General features: G+C 38.9%; 1 protein-coding gene across 3 annotated transcripts in view; it reads right to left on the bottom strand.

The window, feature by feature from the left end:
• LOC113655489 (Kv channel-interacting protein 2) overlaps positions 1–25,423 on the bottom strand; it is a 181,416-nt gene that overhangs the window by 73,974 nt on the left and 82,019 nt on the right. The window contains exon 1 of one of the 3 annotated variants that reach the window (XM_027166062.2): positions 10,622–11,592. The exons of the other annotated variants lie outside the window; for them this stretch is intronic. Within the exon in view, the coding sequence (XP_027021863.1) occupies positions 10,622–10,709 (88 nt within the window). The 5' untranslated portion in view covers positions 10,710–11,592. Of the gene's footprint in view, positions 1–10,621; positions 11,593–25,423 lie in introns of those variants that run through there. 3 annotated transcript variants of the gene reach the window in all.

Below are 25,423 nucleotides of genomic sequence, written 5' to 3'. Positions count from 1 at the left end.
CAACCATTACATGAAGTCCAGAAACTTCACGCAATTTTAATTTGAAACAGCAAATTCAGGACATAAAGACTGACATGGACGACACAGTGACTCTAGCTGCGTGAAAGTCTATCTTCGTCCATTTCTTGTGAATTATTCCAAGTGAAATATTTGTTTAAAGTGATCTTAGGCTGAGCAAAGTGTCTTACTCCGTCGGGAGATGTTTAAGACAGAAGTCTAGTCGCAGGCTAGTAGGCGGCAGCTTGTCTGATTCACTGACAGTGAATAATGACGTAAGAGACATGAGTTGTTCCCTCAGCTACAACTACACTGATTGACTGTCAACTCCTCTGAGAGCAAAGCTGAGCACAGACACTGAATATCCACCAACAATCAGTCAAATTAGCAATAGCAGCATGACTCAGTCTGTAAATCTACACGCATCCCTTCTTAGAATCATGATAAATTGTAAAAGACTTAAATCCTGCCATGTGAATACTTTACCATCAGATTAAACAAACCTTTTAAGATGACTAAAATTATTACTTATGCTTTTCCTGTATATCCCTTGATAAGATCTGAAATAAAGCCACGGAAACATCTATATAAAGGCTTATTGCAACAGGTCATAAAAACATCAGCTCATCAATTTGATCCGAAATCGAACAGATTTCCCTCGGGTATAAGTATGATGTTGCACACATGAAATTCTTTATCAGCTTTCAACACAAAAGACAGCAATAATTTGGAACCTGCTGAAAAAAAAACTGAATTTATAAACTACATAAGACATACAGCAAGATCCCCTGAAGCACTGGTCTGGTTTCAGACTCACTCACTTGATTATATTGAGCCCTGGTGCATTTCTGTTCATTTTATATCATCACAAGCGTGCATGAGAACACAACCATACTGTATCAACTCTCTATACATTTTTCTTATTATTTTGCTATTACACATCTATATTCTTGGGAGCTTTGACTAACTGCCCCTGTATATTTTCTTCTGTTATGTGAATGAGGCATCTTACTGCTGTGTCCCACACTGTTCCCCTGCCACCCATGGTACACATGTGTTGTGGAAACTAATCATGCTGTCGTAGAACATCATAAAACACGTTCTTAAACAAGTGCAGACTCGAGTACAACCTACGTTTATGTTCACAGGAATCACAGTACAGTTCCAGTACCACCAGACTCGCACCATGTCCTACAGGTAGTCTCAGGTTTGGTATGGTGATGCACTTTGTGGTCTGCAGGACATCACTTATATCTAAATCGTGTTTTAGACTAACTGATGGCATGAAAGCTTCCAATAAAATCAAGACAGTCTCAAATTTGTCAGGAATAATCCATTGTTGGTGTGGTGTATTGTAGAGTGGTGTGTTATGGAGAGTGTGGTGATTTGTGGAGTGGTGTACTGTTACGGAGTGGTGTGATGTCGTGTGGTGTACTGTATTGTAGAGTGGTGAATTGTGTAATGGTGTGTTGTGCAGTGGTGTGCTTTGGAGTGGTGTGATGTGTTATGGAGTGGTGTATTGTGGAGTGTTGTGATATGGTGTGGAGTGGTATGTTGTGCAGTGGTATATTGTGGAGTGGTGTGGTGTGTTGTGGAGGGGTGTGATGTGGTGTGGTATTTTGTGAAGTGGTGTGGTGTGGTGTGTTCAGAGTGGTGTGGTGTGTTATGGAGTGGTGTATTGTGGAGTGGTGTGATATGGTGTGGAGTGGTATGTTGTGCAGTGCTATGGTGTGGAGTGCTGTGATGTGTTGTAGAGGGGTGTGATGTGGAGTAGTGTATTGTGGAGTGGTATGGTGTGTTATGGAGTGGTGTATTGTGGAATGGTGTATTGTGGAGTGGTCTGGTGAGTTATGGAGTAGTGTGGTGTGTTATGGAGTGGTGTACTGTGGAGTGGTGTGGTGTGCTATGGAGTGGTGTGGTGTATTGTGGAATGGTGTGGTGTGTTATGGAGTGGTGTATTGTGGAGTGGTGTGGTGTATTGTGGAGTGGTGTGGTGTGTTATGGAGTGGTGTATTGTGGAGTGGTGTGGTGTGTTATGGAGTGGTGTATTGTGGAGTGGTGTGGTGTATTGTGGAGTGGTGTGGTGTGTTATGGAGTGGTGTATTGTGGAGTGGTGTGGTGTGTTATGGAGTGGTGTGGCGTGTTATGGAGTGGTGTACTGTGGAGTGGTGTGGTGTGCTATGGAGTGGTGTGGTGTGTTATGGAGTGGTGTGGTGTGTTATGGAGTGGTGTACTGTGGAGTGGTGTGGTGTGCTATGGAGTGGTGTGGTGTGTTATGGAGTGGTGTGCTATGGAGTGGTGTGGTGTGTTATGGAGTGGTGTGGTGTGTTATGGAGTGGTATTGGGGAGTGGTGTGGTGTGTTATGGAGTGGTGTATTGTGTTATGGAGTGGTGTACTGTGGAGTGGTGTGGTGTGTCACTGAGTGACTATTGTGGACTGGTGTGGTGTATTGTGGAGCGGTGTGGTGTGTTGTGTTGTGTTGTGAATTGGTATGACGTGGTGTGATGAGAGGAGTCCAAAATGAAACTTTTTCCCTGCATGTCTGATGACAGAAGCAGACAAAACACTACCCCGATATCCCACTGTATATTATGGTGATGACTGGGGGCCATGTTGTAGCAGGTGGTTCAGGGAATCTTGTAAAGACTGATAGCATCATGAATCTTGCAAAATAGATTTCAGCCCAAAACATCTAATAATCCAAAGTAGCTTGTTGTTATAACAACTTAACACCGAAATGTATAAAACTGAATGTTCATGTATTATGTAGCTCTACGAAGACAATTCTTAACTGCTTATTTCTCTTTTTTTTCTTTGCCCAGCCTCAAAGCATGCTGATTTTAACGTTTAAATCTCCAAAGGAAAAAAGGATCTCATTCGACTAAACAAATTGCCTAAGGCTTGGATGCAGAGTACTGAAACCCCCATGGCAAAATAATAGTGTACAAAAAAAACAAACAAAAAAAAAAAAACATGCAAATCATTGCTGAAGGAAAGCTCAAGCTTGGATTGTGCTAATTAACCTGTCTCCAGTGTTGTATATCATTTCAGTTATCATCACAATGGCAGAAACATGCAGACTGATTTGCACACATGCATCTTCCAAGCCCCCCTCTAAAGTCATTCCTGACAGGAGCTTGGTCTTAATTATTGTTTTTATTGACAGCACAGATTAGCACCACAGATAGTTTTACTCGTCCCCAGCCTGATGATGGAGCCTGCACCATTGACAGCTTGTGTATATTAACAATAATGATGAGACATAGCTTAATTTTAATCACCTAATCATTTTGTAGCACATATGCAGAGGAGGGAGAGAAAGAGAGAGGTGAGATGTGGTTGTTAGGGGCTCGAGCACTGTCCCTTTTCCCAGTGATGTCTGTAATGCCACTTTTGAAATTTTCTACTCCTGCCAGCCAAGACCTGGAATCTGAGGCTGCATTGTGCACAGGGATAGGTAAAGACTGTAAAGCATCAGGAAGTCCAGTTTCAGTAAGCCGCAGGTTCCTGTAGTTGGCTGACAGGAGAGGAACTTGATGTGGTTTTCCTGCTGTTGCTGAGATGCTTTTCTGCTCACCATGGTCGTAATTTTTTTTTTTAACGTATATGTCATTACTTGTCCAGAGCGATTAACATGTATCTGATTTATACACGTGAGCAGTTGTGGGTTAAGAGCCTTGCTCAAGGGCTCAGCAGTGGCAGCTTGTTGGCTCTGGGATTTATACTCACAGTCCAACATCTTAATTAACACTTCCCTATACGTTTATACCAGCCTTAGGAACTACTGCTCACTGGATGTTTTTTGTTTTCTGCACCATTCTCGGTAAATTCAAGACTCTGTTTGAAGTGAAACATCAGTCTGAAGTTTTTGACGATCATTAGATGGTCATCCACACATTCATCCCTCTATTTTCTGAACTGCTTATTCCACACAAGGTCACAGGAAGCCCGGATTGTTTCGGGGCACAAGGCAAGCGACACTTTGGACAAGGTGCCAAATTAGGAGTTCAATCACATATGAAATAATGAATCCAGTTCAAGTGGCAATGTGTTCAAACTCCAAAGACACCGAGATATAATTTTTTTTCCATTTTATGTGAATATTAACAGAAGCTCTTGACCAGTAACTCTGTATGATTCCATGTTAACTGATATGTTAAAAACCAAAAATTTAGATGTAGATATAATAAACAGTATTTTTACCCTTTTTACCAATACACTGGTGTTTCATTCGGTCCACAGAAAAGATATCGATTTGACGGACATAGAGAACAGAATTCTTACACAGATTTTTTAGTTTTTGAAGACAACACCTTAAAAATTTTAGTGGCTTATGAACATGAGCTTGCATCTCAGAGCAAAAGTGGGTTTGATATCACCTTTTATAATAAACAAACAAACAAACAAACAAACAAACAAATAAATAAATAAATAAATAGCCCCTTTTGGATTTTTTATTTTTTTTTGGAATATTTATCCCCATCATAGGTTAGAATAAAAGAGAAATACTTATAAAAGTCTACAAATTCTTAAGGCCCTGAAATTTCTACTTTTATTTGAACTATTAACCACCACTGTGAACATAGTCACAAGGTAAAAAAAGTTTTAAAGGTTTAAAATCTAATATATTCTTTGATAAAACAATCTATTCATATTATATAGTCCCGTCTGTTCTGTTCTGTTCAAATACTTTATGTTTTAATTTAGTATGTTATGATGTACTGTAGCTGCTATTTTAAAGACGTTCTCTCGTATCACTTTTTACTTGCTAACTTACCTCTGTAGTTCGATAGTTTAGAAATAATTTATGGACATAAAAATTTGGAAATTTTGTTCAAATAATATGATTTACAACTAAACAGGTTTCTGAAAATTCCACACAACATGGCAGATTGTTATTAGTTTAAACAATTACCGGCATGAATTTTCAAGATAACACTACAGAGCCCTAAATTAAATGTCTTAAGTCTCCCAATAGAAACATTAACACTAATGTCTGCAACTGAACAGATACAAATGTCTTGTCTTGCCCAAGGAACCCAATGGTTTCCAAGTATAAATAATGAACAATGATAGTTTACAGCAGCATCTCGGGGCTTGCTGACAACTAATTTTATGTGGCTGCTTAAAGCCCAACAATGCTAAAGTGGCTAACAATAAACGAAGGGTAATGTTGCTGGTTAGCGGGACATCAGGAAGCTTTATGTGTTTAGATTATCCACAAGCATTTAATCCCTCAATATATCCTGTTTCACAAGTGGCTCTGTGAATGTTTAATGTTAAACCCACACAATTGAAATGTGATCTAACAGCACACATAAAACAAACAATATTTAATGAATGAATATAAATCAAGCCAGAGAACAACTAGCTTCTCTTCCCAGAAGAACAGCTACGCTCATCTGAGAGACCTGCGACACGTACAGTATGATTAGAAGAGTATTTCATTTGTTGTGAAACTGTCAGCGTGCAAGTTTTATGTCCAGTTCTAAGATCTGATTTATTTATTTATTTACTTTAAATGGCAACTTAAGAAAAATCCAAAAAAGTTGATTCACAATGTCTGAGTTAAAATGTAAACATTAATATAGAAATATTAAATAGTATGTGAATGCCAGTATAAAGATGTCTAATATACCATGTCTTGGTGTTTAATTAACATATCGCTGCAACCTAGCAAGCATACAGTATATACAGACAGAATATGGAGACAGACATGTATAAGCAGATTCGTGTTGTTACCTTTCTAGAAAATATACATTAAACAATTGGAGCAGTGAGGCAAAGCCCAACCGTAAACTGTTTAGTCAGCTGTTCATTTTAAATGTAAATTTTCATTCATTTTTACAACTGAACAACTTTGAAGTCTGCTGAAATGCTAGTTACTCCCTTTGAAAGAGAAGAGGGAGAAGTGGGAATTTGACATATATACAGAAATGATCCTTTAATTTGATCACCATCCAAGATGTTGGCAAATCGATTGGAAGAACGATCGGTGCCACATTTAGCTCCATCGATATAATATTGCACCTAGTTGTCAAAAAGAAGAACTGGAAGATGTTTGTATTGGAAAATTTTGTTTCTTATATGAATCATAATTACACAGGGTGTGTTACACAGTGCATGTTTTTCGTACAGCCAATACAGCCAGCAACAACGAGGGTAGCTAAGCTTCGCTCCTTTTTAACATGCAGTGTAGATGATACGATTTCAATAGCCGCAAACCTAAAGCCTGGTGCCCGGCAGAACGCCTCAGGTCACTTCATCACTGACCCTGTTGTTCTGAACTTCAAACCCACCTGAGAACCATGTTACAATCAGGAATCCCCACACTGAATTTTCTACAAAAAATGCGCTGAAGAGTAGTTATGGATTCACCGTTTTTTAATCACAAGCACTCAATGTTCATGATCCCACAACACCATGGCTTCTGGTTTTTAAAATCGCATCATCTACTCTGCCTATTAACAAGAACCGGACTTACAGGTACCAACTACCTTCTAGTAGGTACCTGGTCACCGATAGGCCATAACATTAAAACCACATCATTGTAGGCAAAACGAATAACATTGATTACCTTACAACAATAGCCCATTTCAAATCAAATATATTAGAAAGCAGGTGAACAGTCAGCATGCAAAACGGATGCTTAGGATGTTAGTATCTGAGCGACTCTTACAAGGGCCAAATTGTGATGGTTCAGACGACTGGATCATAAAGTCTCCGTAGCTACAGGGTCCTGTGGAGTGTTCCCTATATACAGTGGTTAGTACCTACTAAAAGTGGAAGGACAAAGAGGTAGTGACATCTTTCACTAGTAATAATAATGCACCCTGCCAGACTGCAAATATTGCTCAGAAATGGTTTGTGGAAGATAAATGTGTTGACTTCACCTTCAGATTCCCTAGATCTGATCGGGTAGCTGTGGGATGTGCTGAACTAATGAGTCTGATCTATTGATAGTCTAACTCATGTCTTTCAGGACTTGGTGCCACAGTGCCAATACCACAGTATCCCTTTAGAGATCTTGGATGATGGACCATGGACTCTAAAGGTCAGAGCTGTTTTGGTGGCACAATGAGCACCTACACCATATTAAGCAGGTGGTTTTGGATGTTATTTCTAAGTAAGGGACTGAAAACAATAATTATTGTAACTGCAGATTTCCATTAAAATAAATGTACAATGAATATTAATATTGTAAATTGTTGAAATTTTTATGTGTTGCTCATGTAGAGTGTCAAAAGCTCCTAGCAGCTAACGCTTCATCTTACAGCACACATTCCTTCTAAAAGCGTACACTCTTGCACAGTGGCTTATATTGTGAGGAGCAGTTCTCTGTCACCAAACATGCAAAAGTACCTGTCTCAACCAGTTGCCTGTCTGGCAGTTTTCTATAATAATCACAGAGGAGTCAAAATCCCAATACTTCACTGACACAGTCACACGCTGCATTTACCTGAAGCTCTGTGCATTCTGATTTAAATGGTTTTTCAGTAGCTGACTGAATTGAATCTGGATCATTTAGCCTTTTAAAGTATCGAGAACTTTTCAGACTTTTGTTTCTCAGCTATAACTGCACATCTTTCCAATTAGTTTCACTGTACTTAAATACTGCATTAAATAATGTGCGTGAAGATGAAGAAATGAATAATCATCGTTAATACTCTGGGAAAATCAATAACATTAGAACATTTGGGAGCAAGTCGGAAATCTGCAGAAGCTGTATTCCCTTTATACTTATTATTCCCTTTATACTTATTATTCCCTGTATAGTTATTATTCCCTGTATACGTATTATTCCCTTTATACGTATTATTCCCTGTATACTTATTATTCCCTTTATACATATTATTCCCTGTATACTTATTATTCCCTTTATACGTATTATTCTGTTTATACTTATTATTCCCTGTATACTTATTATTCCCTGTATACTTATTATTCCCTGTATACTTATTATTCCCGGTTTGTTATAATTCCCTGTATGCTTATTAACCCCCGCATTTCTATTATTCCCTGTATTCTAATTATTCCCTCTATGCACAGAATTCCCTGTATGTTTATAATTGCTCAAAGGATTATTATTCCCAATATGCCTATTGTTTCCTGTATATTCCCTGCATTCATATTATTCCCTGTATGCATATTAATCTCTGCATTATTCTCTGTATGCTTACCTATTAATATATATATGTATATATATATATATATATATATATATATATATATATATATATATATATATATATATATATATGCATTCTTAATTGATCTCTTTATGCTTATTATTTCATGCATGATTATTTTTTTCCCTGTATGCTTAATATTCCGCTGTATTCTTATTATTCTATGTATATGTCCTGTACTGGCATTATTCCCCGTATATGCTAATTTTCCCTACATTTTTTGATTCTCTGTCTGCTTTCTATTTCATGTATGATTACTTTTCCCTTTATTCCCTGCCTTCTTATTTCACATGAACACTCAACATTCACATTTTCTTCTCCTTGAACTTTCTCTTTCGCGAGTATCTCAGTCCCATTCGAATTTCCGATGACCCATGCCTCATCTGCGGCTACATTAACCCTAATCTACTTACAGAAATGTCCTGATAAATTGTAAAGAATTATGAGTTGAAAATGAGAAAAGAGTTCTCACTTTGAGTATCAGCTTCATCGACAGCAGTGTCTGTAAAAGTCAATTACGACGTTTTAAGCATCGTCGTCCCTTCACTCCGCCTCATCTTCATTATCTCCTCATGTCTGTTCGCGCTAACGGTGGTGGAGATATATCGGCTCATTCGGCTACATTTCTTGTCTTCTTATGAAACATTTTAAAGCTTTACACAGAGTGTGTTTGATCTCTTATATGTTTTGATGACAACATAACGGGGAAGGAATATCGCAGATATGTTTACAGCTACGAACTGATTGTAAATCAGTAAAGATGTAATCGACGTCCCATCCTTTCCAAAAACTTGATCAAAGCATGACAATCATTTACCACAAGGTTTCACATGGACTGACCGTTACAGTACAATTCAAGCTAACACAAGGTTAGAATAAAGTCTAAACAAACCCATTTTTACATGGTTTCGGTCAAATATATCAAGATTGTTTTAAAAATCATGAAAAAAAGCTGACAATGTTTAGTGACATACTGAGAATCGAGCAGCTAGGATCAATTGTACTGCATCCACAATGATTAAAGACTGTTTAATGTTGAAAATGTATTAGAATGAAGGAAGATTTATAAACGAATTGAAAGTGTATTGAGAACATTGACAACTTGCTGCAGTTGTAGCTGTCGTAAGATGTCAATCTCTTTCTGTCATATATGTGTATATAAACACACACACACACACACACACACATACACACACACACACATTCAATTTAAGTATTTTTGGATTTTGAATGTTTCTAGCAACGACGTCACGACGCACCTTGAAATAAATCTGTGAAAAATCTGTTAATTAAAAAATTAAAAAATATGTATGTAGAAATTGTGCCCGGCATCTCAGGCCATCACATGACATATCATTAGAAAACCCAGGATGTCTTCTGTACAGTACAGCAGGTGATGTCAGAAGCTCAGAAAAGTCAAACGACATGCAAGTACACAAACAGTCCACTACAAAGGACACAAGTCAATGGGCAAGGACAGAACAAATAAATAGACGATGTATACTGTATATATATATTTCAATAAAATAAACGATCTAGAGTAGAAGATTTGGACAAACTGAAAGGTCAGACATGAATTAGTTTAGCCTAGCTCTCCTCTTAACTCCAGAAACATGATACAATCCTTTCAGATAACATATGAGCATGAGCATGTGCACAAGCAGTGCTTTTTTTCCCTACAACACTCACACCTTAGCTGAACCCAACACACACACACACACACACACACACACACACACACACACACACACACACACACACACACACACACACACACACACACACGGCAGTGTGCTCTGGATGGAGCTAGTGTGAAGAATCATGACTGAGCCATGCTAATGAAATCACTCTTTTGTACACAGCGAGTCCCCTTTTTTCTCGGAAGGCCAGGGCAGCGCCAGCACCGGAGCCGTATCCATGGCAACTGACGAGAGGGTAAACTTACAGTGTATTTACTGATTCTCACTGGGTTAATACTTCATTTAGCGTATTTTAACATTGGCTTTCCAAGAAGTAAGAGAAGGTTCTTTTTTTTTTGTTATTGTTGTTCTTCTTCTTTTTTTTTTAGCTACATGTTGGGATTATCATGCACTTTGTCAGTACTACAGCTTTGATGATTAGACATCAAGGTCATTTATGCCTCGCTGGCTGACACAACGGTCAGGACATGATGTGAGAATGGTTAGAATCTCATTTTGAGCATCTCTGCAGTGACCCTTTTACACTTTTTGCAGAGCGAATAACGTGACCGAAAGTCATTACACTTCCAGGGAAGAAATAAAATACAGCAATAAACATTTAAACTCTACGGGTTCTTTGCGGACGATAGAAACGAGGTGGAAAAGAAACTTCTCAAACCACAATACCTAGGGAGTTATGAGAAAGGAAAAAAAAAGAAAAGAAAAAAGAGAAAGAAAAAGTGATGGGCTCCTACCTTGAGTCAGGGTCCCTGTGAGAAACCTGTAAAAGAAGCGGGCCACTTTGGTCAGCTGCCTCTTGCACCTTTTCCTGCAGTGGCTCATTGTGGGTCAGCTGGCTCTCACACACGCTTTCTCTCGACTGCCTGCTCCTGCACTCCTTCTCCTTTCCCTTCTCTATCTCTCTTTCTCTCTATCTTCTTCCTCAGTCCTGCCTCCACCTGTGGGGTGCGATCTGTCACTCACACAAAGCCTCCTCCCCTCCTGCTCGAACGGTTCAGCCTCTAAGAGGGAAAAGCAACATACACTCTTACGGTTGTACTCCTCACTCCTCCTACCACACAACCCGAGCTGTGCTTTTCTCCTCACACGTTTTCTTTCCCTCCTTTTTTACAGTCCACTTGTGTCTTTTAGAGCTTCCAGGGGATGAAAAGAAAGATGAAGAAACTGTCACTTTTACCTCGAGGGACTTCAGGCAGAAGAAGAAGAAGCTGGTGAAAGTGTGTATGCATGTGCAAACGTGTCTGTATGAGAGAAAAAGAGAGAGAGAGAGAGCGAGAGAGAGAGTCGTCCAGATTTCCCTTACAAACAGACTACAGCCTCAAGTTCACCTTAGAAGGACAGGAAAACCAAGCACAAGCACTCCTTTCTTATCTCGGGTTCCTCTGAAGCTGCTTCTTCGTGTTTTACTCCTTCTCTTCAGCAGAAGTTAAAAGGCCAGAAGTGTTAGCATAGAAGCTAAAGACAACTTGCTGTTTGTTTTCCAGCTAAACGAAATGACGAGAAAAAGATCAGCAGGTGGACAGAGACACGGAGGAGATTCTTCTGTCCTGTTGTCGTTCCTTTCTTCTTTCCTTTCATCAGTGAAAGAGAAGCAGCACTTCAGTCAATCTGTTGATGTGTACTGAGCTGTGAGGTTGCTCTGACGAGCACGTTGAACACACACGCAAACACACACACGCACACACACACACGGCTTTACTACAGGGAACATGCACACTCCTGGCTTATTTGCTCTGCTACACTCTTATTTCATTTGTTGTCTTAGAGCATTGATCTCTCTCTCTCTCTCTCTCTCTCTCTCTCTCTCTCTCTCTCTCTCTCTCTCTCTCTCTCTCTCTCTCTCTCTCTGTGACTTAGCAGTGATTACGGTCGCCGAGGCAACCACAGACTCCGTGGATTTTTCCGACAGCCAATCACACATACACTTCCTTTTTACTTTCGTGGATCAAAGCAAAACAAACAAACTGCTCCGCTGGGTCTCAGTGTGTTTCCATCAAGTGTGTGCGCAAGCATGACTGCTAAGCTCATATGCGCTGGGTTGTGCTTGTGTGTGTGTGTGTGTGTGTGTGTGTGTGTGTGTGTGTGTGTGTGTGTGTGTGTGTGTGTTTGAGATAAAGATTTCCAATAAAAAGATGACAGACGAGTCTTAAACACTACCCTGTGCGCTCTTTTGGTGTAACATTCAGTTCTGTGAATACACGAGGAAAAAAAACCTATGCTCTTCAAGAGCCTTTAAGACCATTTACAATTGTCTCACGTCATTTTTTTTAACGCGCTCATAGTAAGCTTCATTTCTTTGCCTTTTTTTTTTTTTTTTCTCCCACCAACATCCATTGTAAAAGTCCTGATTTGGAATCAAGGTCAGCAGCCTGACCTCCTCATTCCCTGTCCTCTGTTATAATCCAATTAATCAGCGCTTGAGATACTGGATCTTTAAACCATCCCAAGCAGTTTCCTGGTTAAGTCGTTAAGTCATGCAGGGAAACACAGCACCTGTTTATGTCTGTGAAATCTGGGAGTGTACAGCTTTGTTGGGTTATACACAAATAAACAAATAACTCCCAAAAAATGGATGGATGGATGGATGGATAGATAGATAGATAGATAGATAGATAGATAGATAGATAGATAGATAGATAGATAGATAGATAGATAGATAGATAGATAGATAGATAGATAGATAGAGAGAGAGAGAGAGAGAGTCTATAAAAAAAGTCATTGTGATAAATGCACCTGCCAAGCAAAGAGCAAACTCAGAGCACTTGCTGACATCGTCATGTACGACCTTGAGCTACAAGCTTTGAGCGAAAAAAAAAAAAAACCAGACGTGAATACTTGAGCGCGCATGTCAAGAGCACATTATCGACCAGTGTGCCAGTGTGATCTTGAACCTGAATGCCGACATATGCATGAATGATAACTTGCTTTGACACACGCAGTTACACACGTCCACTGCATCGCTATTGTGTCTATAGAGACCCGGCAGGGGACACCCTGGACTACCCTGGACAAGGTGCCAACCCATTGCATACTATAAACAATTAAAAAAAACCCACGTCAGCCTACAGCACGTCTTTGGATGGGAGGAGGAAACTGGAGTACCTGGAGGAAACCTTTAAAGGAACCTTCAACATACAGTACAAACACTATACAGTGGAGCCGGCACTCAAACCTCCAACCCCAAAGGCAAACATGCTCACCAAGAAGCCACCATGCCAGCTGTTATAACCGTATAATATTCTAAATCATGATTTTAAAAATGTCCATATGCCTAAAATATCTCTGCATTAGAATGTAACTAAATGAAACTTTCACTCATGTGACTGTAGGGGTTTTTCTGGGGCACAGGGTTTTTTACTTCCTCATTATGCTGTGAGCTAGCTGTGCTGTGAAAGCCACAGAGCTCTCTGTAGCCCTAGGTGTGTGTGTGTGTGTGTGTGTGTGTGTGTGTGTGTGTGTGTGTGTGTGTGTGTGTGTGTGTGTGTGTGTGTGTGTGACTTCCTAGTTGCCATTGTAATTTTCTTGAGCCCTGTTTGAATTAGTATAGGTATGGATGTAATGCGTATTATTATTATTATTATTATTATTATTATTATTATTATTATTATTATTATTATTATTGGTTGTTGTTGTTTGTTTATTTATTTGTTTGTTTATTTATTTTGGGGGGGCAGTTTGGGGCAAATAAAAAAATGAAAGAAAAGAAAAACTGACACACTAACACACATTTGCACATTAGCGTCTTGTTAGTTTTGGTGTAAAGTGAATATTGTGCCTTGTGGCCGTAGGAAAAATGTCGGCAGCTATTGTGAACTGAATCACTTGTTTAACACAGCAGATGATTGGTGACTAAATTAAAATAGATTGAATTCAGAAGTTTTCAAAGAATTTGTTTTACTCGGACAAAGAGTTTTACCATTTTTCTGTACATCAATTATTTAAAAAAAATCCTATTGTTTGAGTGATATTGTGTTTTCATTTCCAGTTTATTAGTGGAAATAAATTGGATTATTAGTGAAATATTAGATTTCTTGAAGCGAGACTTGAGCGCACAAAAATAATAAAGAAAATATGCCATTCAACCTATTTGTAAATCTGTATCTATGTGTCTGCTCCAAAAGTAAACTTTACTTAATGAATAATACATGTGCATAACCCTACCTCTAGATGTGGGCTTTCGAATGATCCCACATTCACATTGATAATGCCAGCATTAATGCACCAAGAGCCGGTTGTTTTTCTGAAGCTATTAAAATAAAACCAGCCAAAACAAATCTGCATCATGACAGCAATTTCGTAATACACATTTCAGCACAGAGCCTTTTCATTTGGCTGTTCTCTCTACGATACTAAATATAATTCTTAATCATAAGGACGTCTATGTTTTTCAACCCCAAAGAAAAATATTCTCATTTTAATATGATATGTCGCTCTGGAATGCCACCATCGAGAAGACCTGCTGGCAGCTCAGCTCAGAAGGCATGAAGACAAACACACACACATGCACACACATGCACACACACATACACACACACACACACACACACACACACACCAGTATCTGACATCAAAGTGGCCACCTGACAGTAGCCAATGCACAAGCAGTGCAGCCAGGAAAAGAAAAAAAATTAAAAAGATACAGGGTCTGGGGCTGTCAGTCTACCGGAGAGCGATTCTACCTTGAACGGTGTGCCATATTGCATGAAAAACACACAGCAGGTGTGTGTTTGTGTGTGTGTGTGTGTGTGTGTGTGTGTGTGTGTGTGTGTGTGTGTGTGTGTGACAGTGTGTTACAGTGGCTTTAGAAACCTGCACAATCAACCAGCAAAGGCAGCAATGTAACAGAACAAAGAAACGAAGAAGAAAAGAAATGGCATGCTTATAAATGGATCTAATGATGTCCTGGATCAATGTATCAAGATAAAGCAAAGACAATATGTTCATACATCTATGTAGATCTGTACAATGTGTGAGGAAATAGCTGTTTAGTCCCATGACTGATGCCTGCTGAAACGATTATCCAGGCTAAAACCTGATGTCTGATGTAACATAATATTTAACGTATTAACACATTATTAATATGTTAGACTATGTACAGCAAACAGGACATGCCGTAAAAGTCGTTAGAAGTTGCAGCAGAGTATAATTAACATATTCACTGAATTGTCATCATCTTCTGCATATCAAAAGGTTTAACACGCAAAAGGAAGATTTTCCGAAGGGAATTTAAATTACGGAGAAGCGATTCCGAATGGAACAGAATAAAACAGATTCGGGAATAGAATCGAGTCGTATTTTAATTATTATCAAAAACAACAACAACAAAAAAAAACAACGTTTTAACAGAAAGTTGCAGAATAGATCGGTTCAGATTGAATGAATTAATTTAATTAGAATATTAGATTCAAACAAATTGAAGTAGAGTAGAGAACAGAATGGATTAGAGTAGACTAGAACAGGGTTAAGTTGTTTAGAATAAAATATAGTACCGTTTACAATAAACTAGTTTGAAGTAGATTAGAAAAGAAGTCAAATTCTTTTATATATCAGTTTATCAGAATAAAATGTTTTAGAAGAGAAAAGAACAAAATGATCAATAATTATTAGTGATTAGTTCCTGGGGGCAATAATCATCTGTGATTGGTTACTAGGGGCAATAATCATCAGTGATTGGTAGCTAGGGACAATAATCATCAGTGCTTGGTTGCTAAGGGAAGTAGTCATCAGTGATTGGTTGCTGGGGCATTGATCATCAGTGATTGGTTGCTGGCAGTGTTGCAATGTAACGAAGTAAAAATAATTCGTTACTGTACTTAAGTAGAAACTTCACGTATCTGTACTTTACTTCGCTATTTAAATATATGTCAACTTTCACTTTTACTCCACTACATTTCCTAGATAAACACTTTTACTCCGCTATATTTCCTAGATAAAATACACACTTTTACTCCGCTATATTTCCACTAAGCATCTTCGTTACTCGTTACTACAAAATAAAATCAAAAGAAATGTGTGCGACTGCAATAAGGGAGGTTTGGCGAATCACTGCTCCTGGATTGCATTACGCACGTACGCTGTACGGAGAAGCACAGGTACGCACAGCGTGCATGCGCAGTCAGAGCTGGAGGCGTTTATCTATAACGTTAATCGGCTGTAAGGTGCAAATACGGCAACCAAAAGCAGTGAAATTTACCAAAATTTACCGAAATTACCAGAGTTGTAGCACAAACAAAATATTATTGCAAACAATCAATTAAATACTAAATAAAAATAACATTTATTGATTTGGTCTTTGTCTTGTGAATATTTGTTTATTAATGACTACATTCATTGGACACACTGTTCGTAGAGAATGCACACATACATGAACTGAACTGATTCGAGACTGACATCATTACATCATGCATAAAATTTTGGTGTCCACTTTTGCCATTTAATAATAGCATAACTTTTGGCTTACTATATAGTCATGTAATAAATAATATAAAACTCTTCTTGTTTTAAATTCTCACTGAGGGCTAAAACCCCCAAAGTTGAAACCGCCCCTGCTCTTAGGCCTACCGAAAATCACTGAAATTTTACTTTTTATTTTTACTTCTACTTTTTACTTTAAGTACATTAAATATCAGAAAATGACTTTTGATACTTAAGTACAGTATATATCAGATACTTTAAAACTTTTACTTGAGTAATATTCTAAAAGGTAACTTTCACTTCTACCAAAGTCTTTTTCTAGTACGATACTTGTACTTTTACTCAAGTATTGTGTTCTAATACTTTATATAACACTGGTTGTTGGGGGCAATAATATTCAGTAATTCCTTACTGGGGGCAATAAACATCAGTGATTGGTTCCTGCAGGCAATAATGATCAGTGATTAGATTGTGATTGTTTGCTGGGGGCAATAATCATCAGTGGTTGGTTGCTGGTGCAATAAACATCAGTTATTGGTTCTTGGGGTAATAATCATCAGTGACTGGTTGCTTGGGGCAATAATCATCAGTGACTGGTTGCTTGGGGCAATAATCATCAGTGATTGGTTGCTGGGGCATTGATCATCAGTGACTGGTTGTTGGCGGCAATATTCATCAGTGATTGGTTACTTGGGGCAATCGCCATCATTGATTGGTTACTGGGAGCAACTGACATCAGTGATTGGTTGCTGTGGGCAATTGCCATCAGTAATTGGTTCCTGGGGCAATAATTATCAGTGATTAGTTCCTGGGGTAATATTCATCAGTAATTAGTTCCTGGGTACAATAATCATCAGTGATTGTTTGCTAGGGGCAATAATCATCAGTGATTGGTTGCTGGGGGCAATAATCATCAGTGATTGGTTGCTGGGGCAACAATTTATTGCAGTAAAGAAAATGGTGATCAGTGATTGGTTGACAGGAAATAGCCTAATCTAGTGACAAATCACAAAGGCTAAAAGCAGCCTAATTTCTCATGGTTTTATTTACGTTACTAAAAAGTATTAAAAAAACATTATATTGTTAAGAGATCACTGTGGAAGATAAAGGAGGAGGTCATCTGTTAGATTACATAATCATATACATTTCAGTACAAATATCCAAATTTATACCTCTCTCTCTCTCTCTCTCTCTCTCTCTCTCTCTCTCTCTCTCTCTCTCTGTCTATATCCTCCTTCTCTTTTCTCTGGCTTTACCTCCTGTTTGTTTAAATCTCTTAGCTTTACCAGAACCCACAGAATTTCATCAGCAGCATCAAGGAGCAGAGGCAGCAGAGGGAACGAGATGAACGTTTCTGAACAGGGGACTTCATATTCACTGCACATCTGTGAGGCACATGTGCACAATGATGCTAAAAAGAGCCCATTGAAAATCTCCCACTCATGCGCTTCGAGCCACCAGCTGCCGCACATCCCGGCTTCAGAATTAGCTCCCACTTTCTATAGAAACAGCATGAAGAGGGGTGATGTTCTGTAGAGATGGGGTGTTTTTTTTTTTGTGTTTGTTTTTTTTTCTCTAAAAAAATCACGTATTGCTGTTTATATAGTGAATATGGTGAACGTGTGTACAGAATGAAATGTTGGTACCGTTATTTTTCTTATATAATTGAGCAAAAAAATATTATGGACACTAAAGAAAAGCTTATAATAAAGGACATTTTTAGTTAAGATTAAAAGTTCTCTAAAAACCTCTCCTTAAAGTATGTGGAAAATATCTTAAACTGGCTTACGATATTCGGGGAAAACAGACGGCTTTGGTTATTCCTTTGAACAGATATAAAAAATAAAGAAAAACAGTCAAAATAAATAAATACATTGCTTTCAAAAGTGAATATCTGTATTTTATGACAAGCTCATAAACCTTTTCATTTGAGCTGGAGATTTTCCCCCAAAAACTGGCAGTGAAAACATTTGAATATTAAAACAAAATAAGAAAACAAGAAATTCCTTTTAACACGTGAACCTCTGAAATTGAGCAATGTTTTTATTTATTTGTTTGTTTGTTTGTTTATTTATGAGGGATTTTATGTAGGAGATAAAAAAAAAACTCCTTCTTGAATCTGTTTACCTAAAAAAATACTCAAAATCAAGATGGCTTCCGATACGTTGGTGCACCAGACCTCCTACAAATGCGTTTTTAAATTAACCCACATTGTAATATTTGGTGGTATTATGAATGCAAGATCTTCTAGTGCACAAGTACTTTCAGATAATTTCATGTATGTACAATGATGTAATAGCAAAGGTGATGTTGAAGCGAGAGCTAAGTCCCAAATAATGTACTACACACTATGCACTTACTGTACACTATGGACTACGTCCTAACGTCCTAACAAGCGTTTTCCCAGTACAGTTACAGTACATACAGAGAATTGAAATTGCGTTACTCTCAGTCCCAAGGTGCATACAGATAACATTCATTCATTCTTTCATTCATTTTCTACCGCTTATCCGATCTTCTCAGGTCACGGGGAGCCTTTGCCTGTCTCATGCGTCATCGGGCATCGAGGCAGGATACACCCTGGACGGAGTGCCAACCCATCGCAGGGCACACACACTATCATTCACTCACGCAATCACACACTATGGACGATTATCCAGAGATGCCAATCAACCTACCATGCATGTCTTTGGACCGGGGGAGGAAACCGGAGTACCCGGAGGAAACCCCCGAGAACATGCAAACTCCACACACACAAGGTGGATGCGGGAATCGAACCCCCAACCCTGGAGGTGTGAGGCAAACGTGCTAACCACTAAGTCACCGTGCCCCCTACAGATATTATTAACAATAGAAATTAAATAGCAGCGCAAGGCATATGGCAGATAAAGTGCAAGTGCAAATGAGCAGACCAATGTTCTCACCCAGCATCAGCATTTGTGTGCTTTTCTTGCTGTATTGCCTGCCAACAGACATTTAGACTGATCCTTTGGATAAAGATGCCTTGCAAATGCCATACTGTGTTTCTGTTAAACTGAAAATTGAGTGTATATTCTGGTCAAGTGTGATATGTATGATATGACAATATTATGCAACATTAAGACCTGGAAAAGTGGAGATTTATGCATCCAAGGCCACTATGTCTCCCTCTAGAGGTCACGGGAGTAGAATTCTAGCTTTACATTTTCTAGAATCTCAAGCATCCTTAAAAACAGTGGAGTCCAATCTTACCCAGAAAGGGTCGGTGTAGGTGCAGGTTTTCAGTCCAACCAAACAAAAGCCAAACCTAAGTCTATTGTAGGCCATGATCAACTGATGATCCACTGGTATGAAAATATAAGATTGGAGGACCCTTCCTTAGATTGGTTATGTTTTGGTGATAAGTCTCTCTCTACATTTTCTATTCCCTTGTTAGAACAATCAAAGCACTTTATACTACACAGACTTTGGCATGCATACAAAAGGATCACATGTTCATTTGTAAGCTGCTGGTGAATTAAAAAAACAACAACAAAACAACTAAGTAATCTGAAATCCCAGCAATGCCAAACTGCCTCGTGCAAGATCCTGGACCTTCATTTTAACTGCTCAATTGTATCGTGATTCAAATGAGCAAATGTAAATGCAAAAACGAGGGTAATATTATTAGGCGTGAGTCTTGTCGTGATGTGTTTTCTCACAAACAGTACCAGTGTAATCGCTTTGCGAACTGCGACATGCCATCTGTTATAGATTGAGTAGAAAAGCAGTCGCACAGCTTGTTTTTACATCAGCAGGACCAAACGCAAGCTCAGTGAAAGACAAGCTGCACAGTAGGGTTCCTGGACTTATCATCTTATCAGCTCTAATTATCTCAGTGTCTCATTAAATCCTGATATTTTATTCTTTACACGCTGAGTATGTTGACTATTAGGTATTGTTAGAATTCCCGCTAAAGCACGGCTCACCCGATGGTATTTAATCCCGAAAACTTTATACACAGGGACAAGTTTCAGGCAGCTTCATCTCCACCTCTGTAGTCCTTCATTCATTCCACGACTTAGCTACATAACACTTTACACCGTTGTGTTGCTGAATTCTTTATGCTGGCTGGCCTGAAGGTGTTGAAGCTCCGACACTGGAATCAGAGGTGTATATTAATACGCTCGCTCTAATACGTTATATTGTACTTGCTAACTCGTAGAGATTTGTATGGTGAATGATCCACATACAAATCCACTGGTTTGAGCCAAGACATTCAGCCACAGATCTTTCAGATAGACCTCAATCAAACATTAGTACAGCTATCACAGAAAGTAATGTGTCTTCACATGTGGCTTCACTGGTACAGTAGGAGTGTAAAAGAAGACCTTCAGCAATTTGAGTAGCTTTTGAATTTGAGTAACACAACAAATTCAAAGGAAAGGTGTACAAGATAGTAGTGAGAGCAGATCTGCTGTATGGGTTAGAGACTGTAACAGTGAGGAAAAGACATGAGGCAGAGATAGAGGTAGCAGAGATGAGGATGTTGAGGTTCTCTTCAGGAGTGATGAGGATGGACAGGACTAGGAACAAGCACATCAGAGGGACAGCTCAGGTTGTCTGTTTTGGGGACAAGGTCAGAGGATAGATTGAGATGGTGTGGACATGTACAGAGGAGGGAGATGGTTATATTTGTAGAAGGATGTTGGAGATGGAGCTGCCAAGTAAGAGGTCAAGAGGAAGGACAAAGAGGAGATATACTGTATGGATACATTAAAAGAAGACATGAAGGTAACTGGTGCGAGAGTAGACGATGCTGAGGATAGTTAGCTGGAAATTGATGATTCGCTGTGGCGACCCCTAACGAGAAAAAGTAGAAGTAGAAAAAAACCTAACAAATGATAATTTTTTTTTTTTTTTTGCATTTTTAGATGCAACATTCACAAAATACTAAAATGACATGCAAAAGTCCAAAAATTGTATTAATTTTATTTAACTAATTTTATTTTGCATGCATTCTACAAACATTACACATATCTGTTTATTGCCTTCTGTAATAAATGTAACCAATCTCTAAGGTATAAGAAGAATAAGTCTCTTAGGGAATCGGTTGTTATAGGAAAATAACCAACGTTGATGTGTTAACAGTGACTGATTGATAACATTTCATTATTTTTTTTTTAACTATAAATTAAGACCGGTATTCAAAACATTGTTTATTACTCAGTACACACATGCATGAGGGGTGGATTGAAGAAGATATTTACACTACACACACTCTCTCTTTCTCTTCCACACACCCATACCAACACTCACACACATTCAAGTGTAATCTCCATTTCCATCGGAATCTTTAATCAGGCCTCAGGGGATTCTCAACACACTATGGGCTTTGAAAGCAAAGACTAAAGACACACACAGAATCTTCAAGCAGAGATACAGAAGACTCTGTGTGCCATGAGTGACTTTGGTTTTGAGATGAACTCTACAAGAAAACTTCTACGGTCAGGACAGAATGAAAAAAGAGACCGGTCAACGGAAGAAAGTACTAAGGACTGTGGCTTCTACTTAACAAAGGAAAATGTAAGATACGTACATTATAAATTACGGAGTATGTTATATCTCAGGGTTGCACAGGAGCTCCTGTATTGATCCTGAGTTTCCTTTGGGTTCTCTGGTTTCCCCAAGCCTTAAAAAGTCGGCCAGTCGGTGGAGTTTTTTGTACAGATGTGGACCAATAATTCTGTCCTGTTGTGCTGGAGGTTTCACGCCTATATATGCGAATCCTGGCAGGCAATTTTTACTTCCATAAGTAAGAGCGAAGTGTGAAGGCTGAATTAGCAGAGCAACAGCACCATGCAACATAACAAGAGACATATCAGGGGTCAAAAGAGAACCCATACTCAGAATTTATACTCTGTGTTTAACCCATCCAAAAGTGCACACACACACACAGCAGTGAACACACACACACCGTGAACACACACCCGGAGCAGTGGGCAGCCATTTATGCCGCGACGCCCGGGAAGCAGTTTGGGGGGGGCGGGGGGGGCGGTCGGTGCCTTGCTCAAGGGCACCTCAGTCGTGTCCGGCCCGAGACTCGAACTCACAACCTTAGGATTAGGAGTCAGACTCTTTAACCATTAGGCCACGAAACACCCCCCCCCCTCCCGTTTTAATTAATTAAATTAAATTAATTGTGACCAGGATGGCAAGTCTTTATGGTGTATCGAGATCCACGGTATCCAGGGTAATGTCAGTTTACAACACAAAAGACGAACCGTATCCAACAAGAGCAACTGTCCACACAAGAGAAAGCTCATGCTGTATTGGCAACAAAAGGAGGCCCAACACCATACTAATAAATTATCGTGGTCTAATACCAGGTGTTTCAGTTTCATTGTCCATCCACCACAGATATTGTATTTCTGCCAGGACAATTGCTCCTACCAAATGCCATGCCTGGGCAGAAGATCTGTTAATCTCTCTCAGAACCATTGTGCTCACATGCCCACAAAACATTAATAATTTAGTTATTATGAGTATTTTGCATATTTGGCATGTTGAATTTGATTTACATTCATTTGCATCGTGAAGTCAAGTCAAGTCAAGTCAAGTAGTTTTTACTGCCGTTTCAACCAAATACCGTGTACACAGTGGAAGGAAAAAACGTTCGTCCAGAATTGTGATACATAAAACACAGAGCTAAACAAAACAACACAGAAACTCAGTACTAAAAACCTAGTACACTAACACAGTTCTATGTGAAGGGCAAGAAATGTAGTTTTGTGTGTGTGTGTGTGTGTGTGTGTGTGTGTGTGTGTGTGTGTGTGTGTGTGTGTGTGTGTGTGTGTGTGTTTGTGTGTGTGTGTTTGTGTGTGTGTGTGTGTGTGTGTGTGTGTGTGTGTGTGTGTGTGTGTGTGTGTCTGCGTGTGTGTGTGTGTTTGTGTGTGTGTGTGTGTGTGTGTGTGTGTGCGTGTTTGTGTGTGTGTCTCTGTGTGCGTGTTTGTGTGTGTGTGTGTTTCTGTGTGTGTGTGTGTGTGTGCGTGTGTGTTTGTGTGTGTGTGTGTGTCTGTGTGTGTGTGTGTTTGTGTGTGTCTCTGTGTGTGTGTGTTTTTGTGTGTGTGTGTGTGTGTGTGTGTGTGTGTGTGTGTGTGTGTGTGTGTGTGTGTGTGTGTGTGTGTGTTTTTTTTCCCCCCGATATAATTACATCCAAAACTCAAACTCATGGTACAAACTCTCCAACATCTCTAACAGGGTTTTATATATTTATATTATGCCTAGATCTACTTGTACACTAACACAAAGATTAGGATTCAGTAGGTCAGGCTGTATAAGGGCGTCAGCTGTTTGCTGTTGACATTGGTGCATGTTCGTTCATATCTCTGTGTACTTTGGAGACCTGTCATTGTGCCCTTGCCTGCTTGGCACCTGTTATTTGAGTAATGCCTCTTCATTACAGCTGATCTGGATCAGCGGGGTTTCGCCTGTAACCCAACAGGCATCTGGTGCCAGGGGCAGGCTGGGACGCCACTCTCCACTGAATTATTAAACTAGATTATTTCAGAACTAGTAAAAGTTGTTGACTTTACGAGAGTAAGACGTTTCCAGGAAAAGAATTTCGCAAGAGGAAAATGTGTATCCAGAAAACTTCAACTTTTGTCTGAAAACAAACTTTACGCTAAGCAGCATATAAATGTCAATTCTTTTTATTTTAGCCTCATAGTTATTATCAAATTACATTTTATCCAGTCAAAAATCTGACATTATTATTATTATTATTATTCAACACATAAGTAATAATAATAGATATACACATATATGTGAATTAGGATTAGGATATAAACAAAACATGTTAGATTTAAATGTATTGTGAGGACAAGAAAGCTTGATCAGTATGCTGACATGTGCAGCATGAATTTTCAGGTTTAATCCGTCTTTATTGACTAAACACCGTTATTCTGGTATCTCTGGCCGATAAAACAAACTGGGATGAAACTCTGCTGTCATCTTGTGGGCAAAATTGAGACGAACAGATCCGTGAAGGGAAGCTGACATGTACATGGGACTCTACAGCATAGTATAACTTCTTTTATTTCATACTTATCTACAAAAAAAGCCCAAACTGGATGATACTAAGAAGTAAAATAGTAGAGCTACTTCACAGTATGTAAAGAAACACTTTCAAAATGTTCCTGGTGAAGAAAAGGCTAAATAAAAAAAAAATAAAAAAAATGAGAAGCAAACAAACGATACATAATATATACTGAAGGACATTGTAGGGATTGTGTGCTTTGATTCACACAGAAATGTATTCATTTGTAAAAATAGTGAAATATTCTTTGGTTATATTTGAGTTACTGATTGTAAAACTGACTGTTGAAAGGGAATTTGTTGGAAGAAAAAAAAAACAATAAATGGAAGAGCGTTGAACATTATGCCTGAGTACGTTGTTGTTTTGTAGCTCAAATAACCTTTTAGCCTTTTAACTGGTTTTGTGGTTCTTCTTTTTATTATTATCATCAGCATGTGGTGCCATTGCACGACTACAGGTTTATACACCTAAGACCAAGACAATCTCCACAAGAGCACAATATCTAAACCATGTTGTCACGAACGCGGGATCAAACGGACCCAAATGCAGGACAGCCAAATAAACGGGGTTTAATAACAAAAGACACGAAACATAACACGGAGTAGAGACAGGACAAAACAACAGTAGATTCCGCGCTGCACAAGGCAACGTGGCACAGTTAAATGGACAGGGTAATCACAATGGGAAACAGATGTGTGGAAACGGGAGGAGCAGACAAGGGCGGGGCAGACACGTGACGAAGAACATAAACACATGCACGTGGCACATGTTGAGTTGTTACCAAATTATCCACAAAATGAAGCATAATAACACTAAAAACCAAAGTAAAAACCCCTAATATACTTTACTGTAGTTCAGTGATAGCTCAGTGGTTAAGGTGTTGGACTAACGGTCGAAAGGTCTTGAGTTCAAATCCCAGGGCCACCAAGCTGTCACTCCTGGGCCCCTGATCAAGGCTCTTAACCCTCAATTTCTCATGTATAAATGAGAAAAATATAAATTTCTCTGGATGAACACATCTGCTAAATGGTCTGGAAACTTATTTAAGACATTTTTTTATTAGAAT

The sequence above is a fragment of the Tachysurus fulvidraco genome, chromosome 7, assembly GCF_022655615.1.
Source record: "Tachysurus fulvidraco isolate hzauxx_2018 chromosome 7, HZAU_PFXX_2.0, whole genome shotgun sequence".
NCBI lineage: Eukaryota > Metazoa > Chordata > Actinopteri > Siluriformes > Bagridae > Tachysurus > Tachysurus fulvidraco.
The sequence above is the reverse complement of the archived record's forward strand: the minus strand, read 5'-3'. Positions and strand labels throughout refer to the sequence as shown.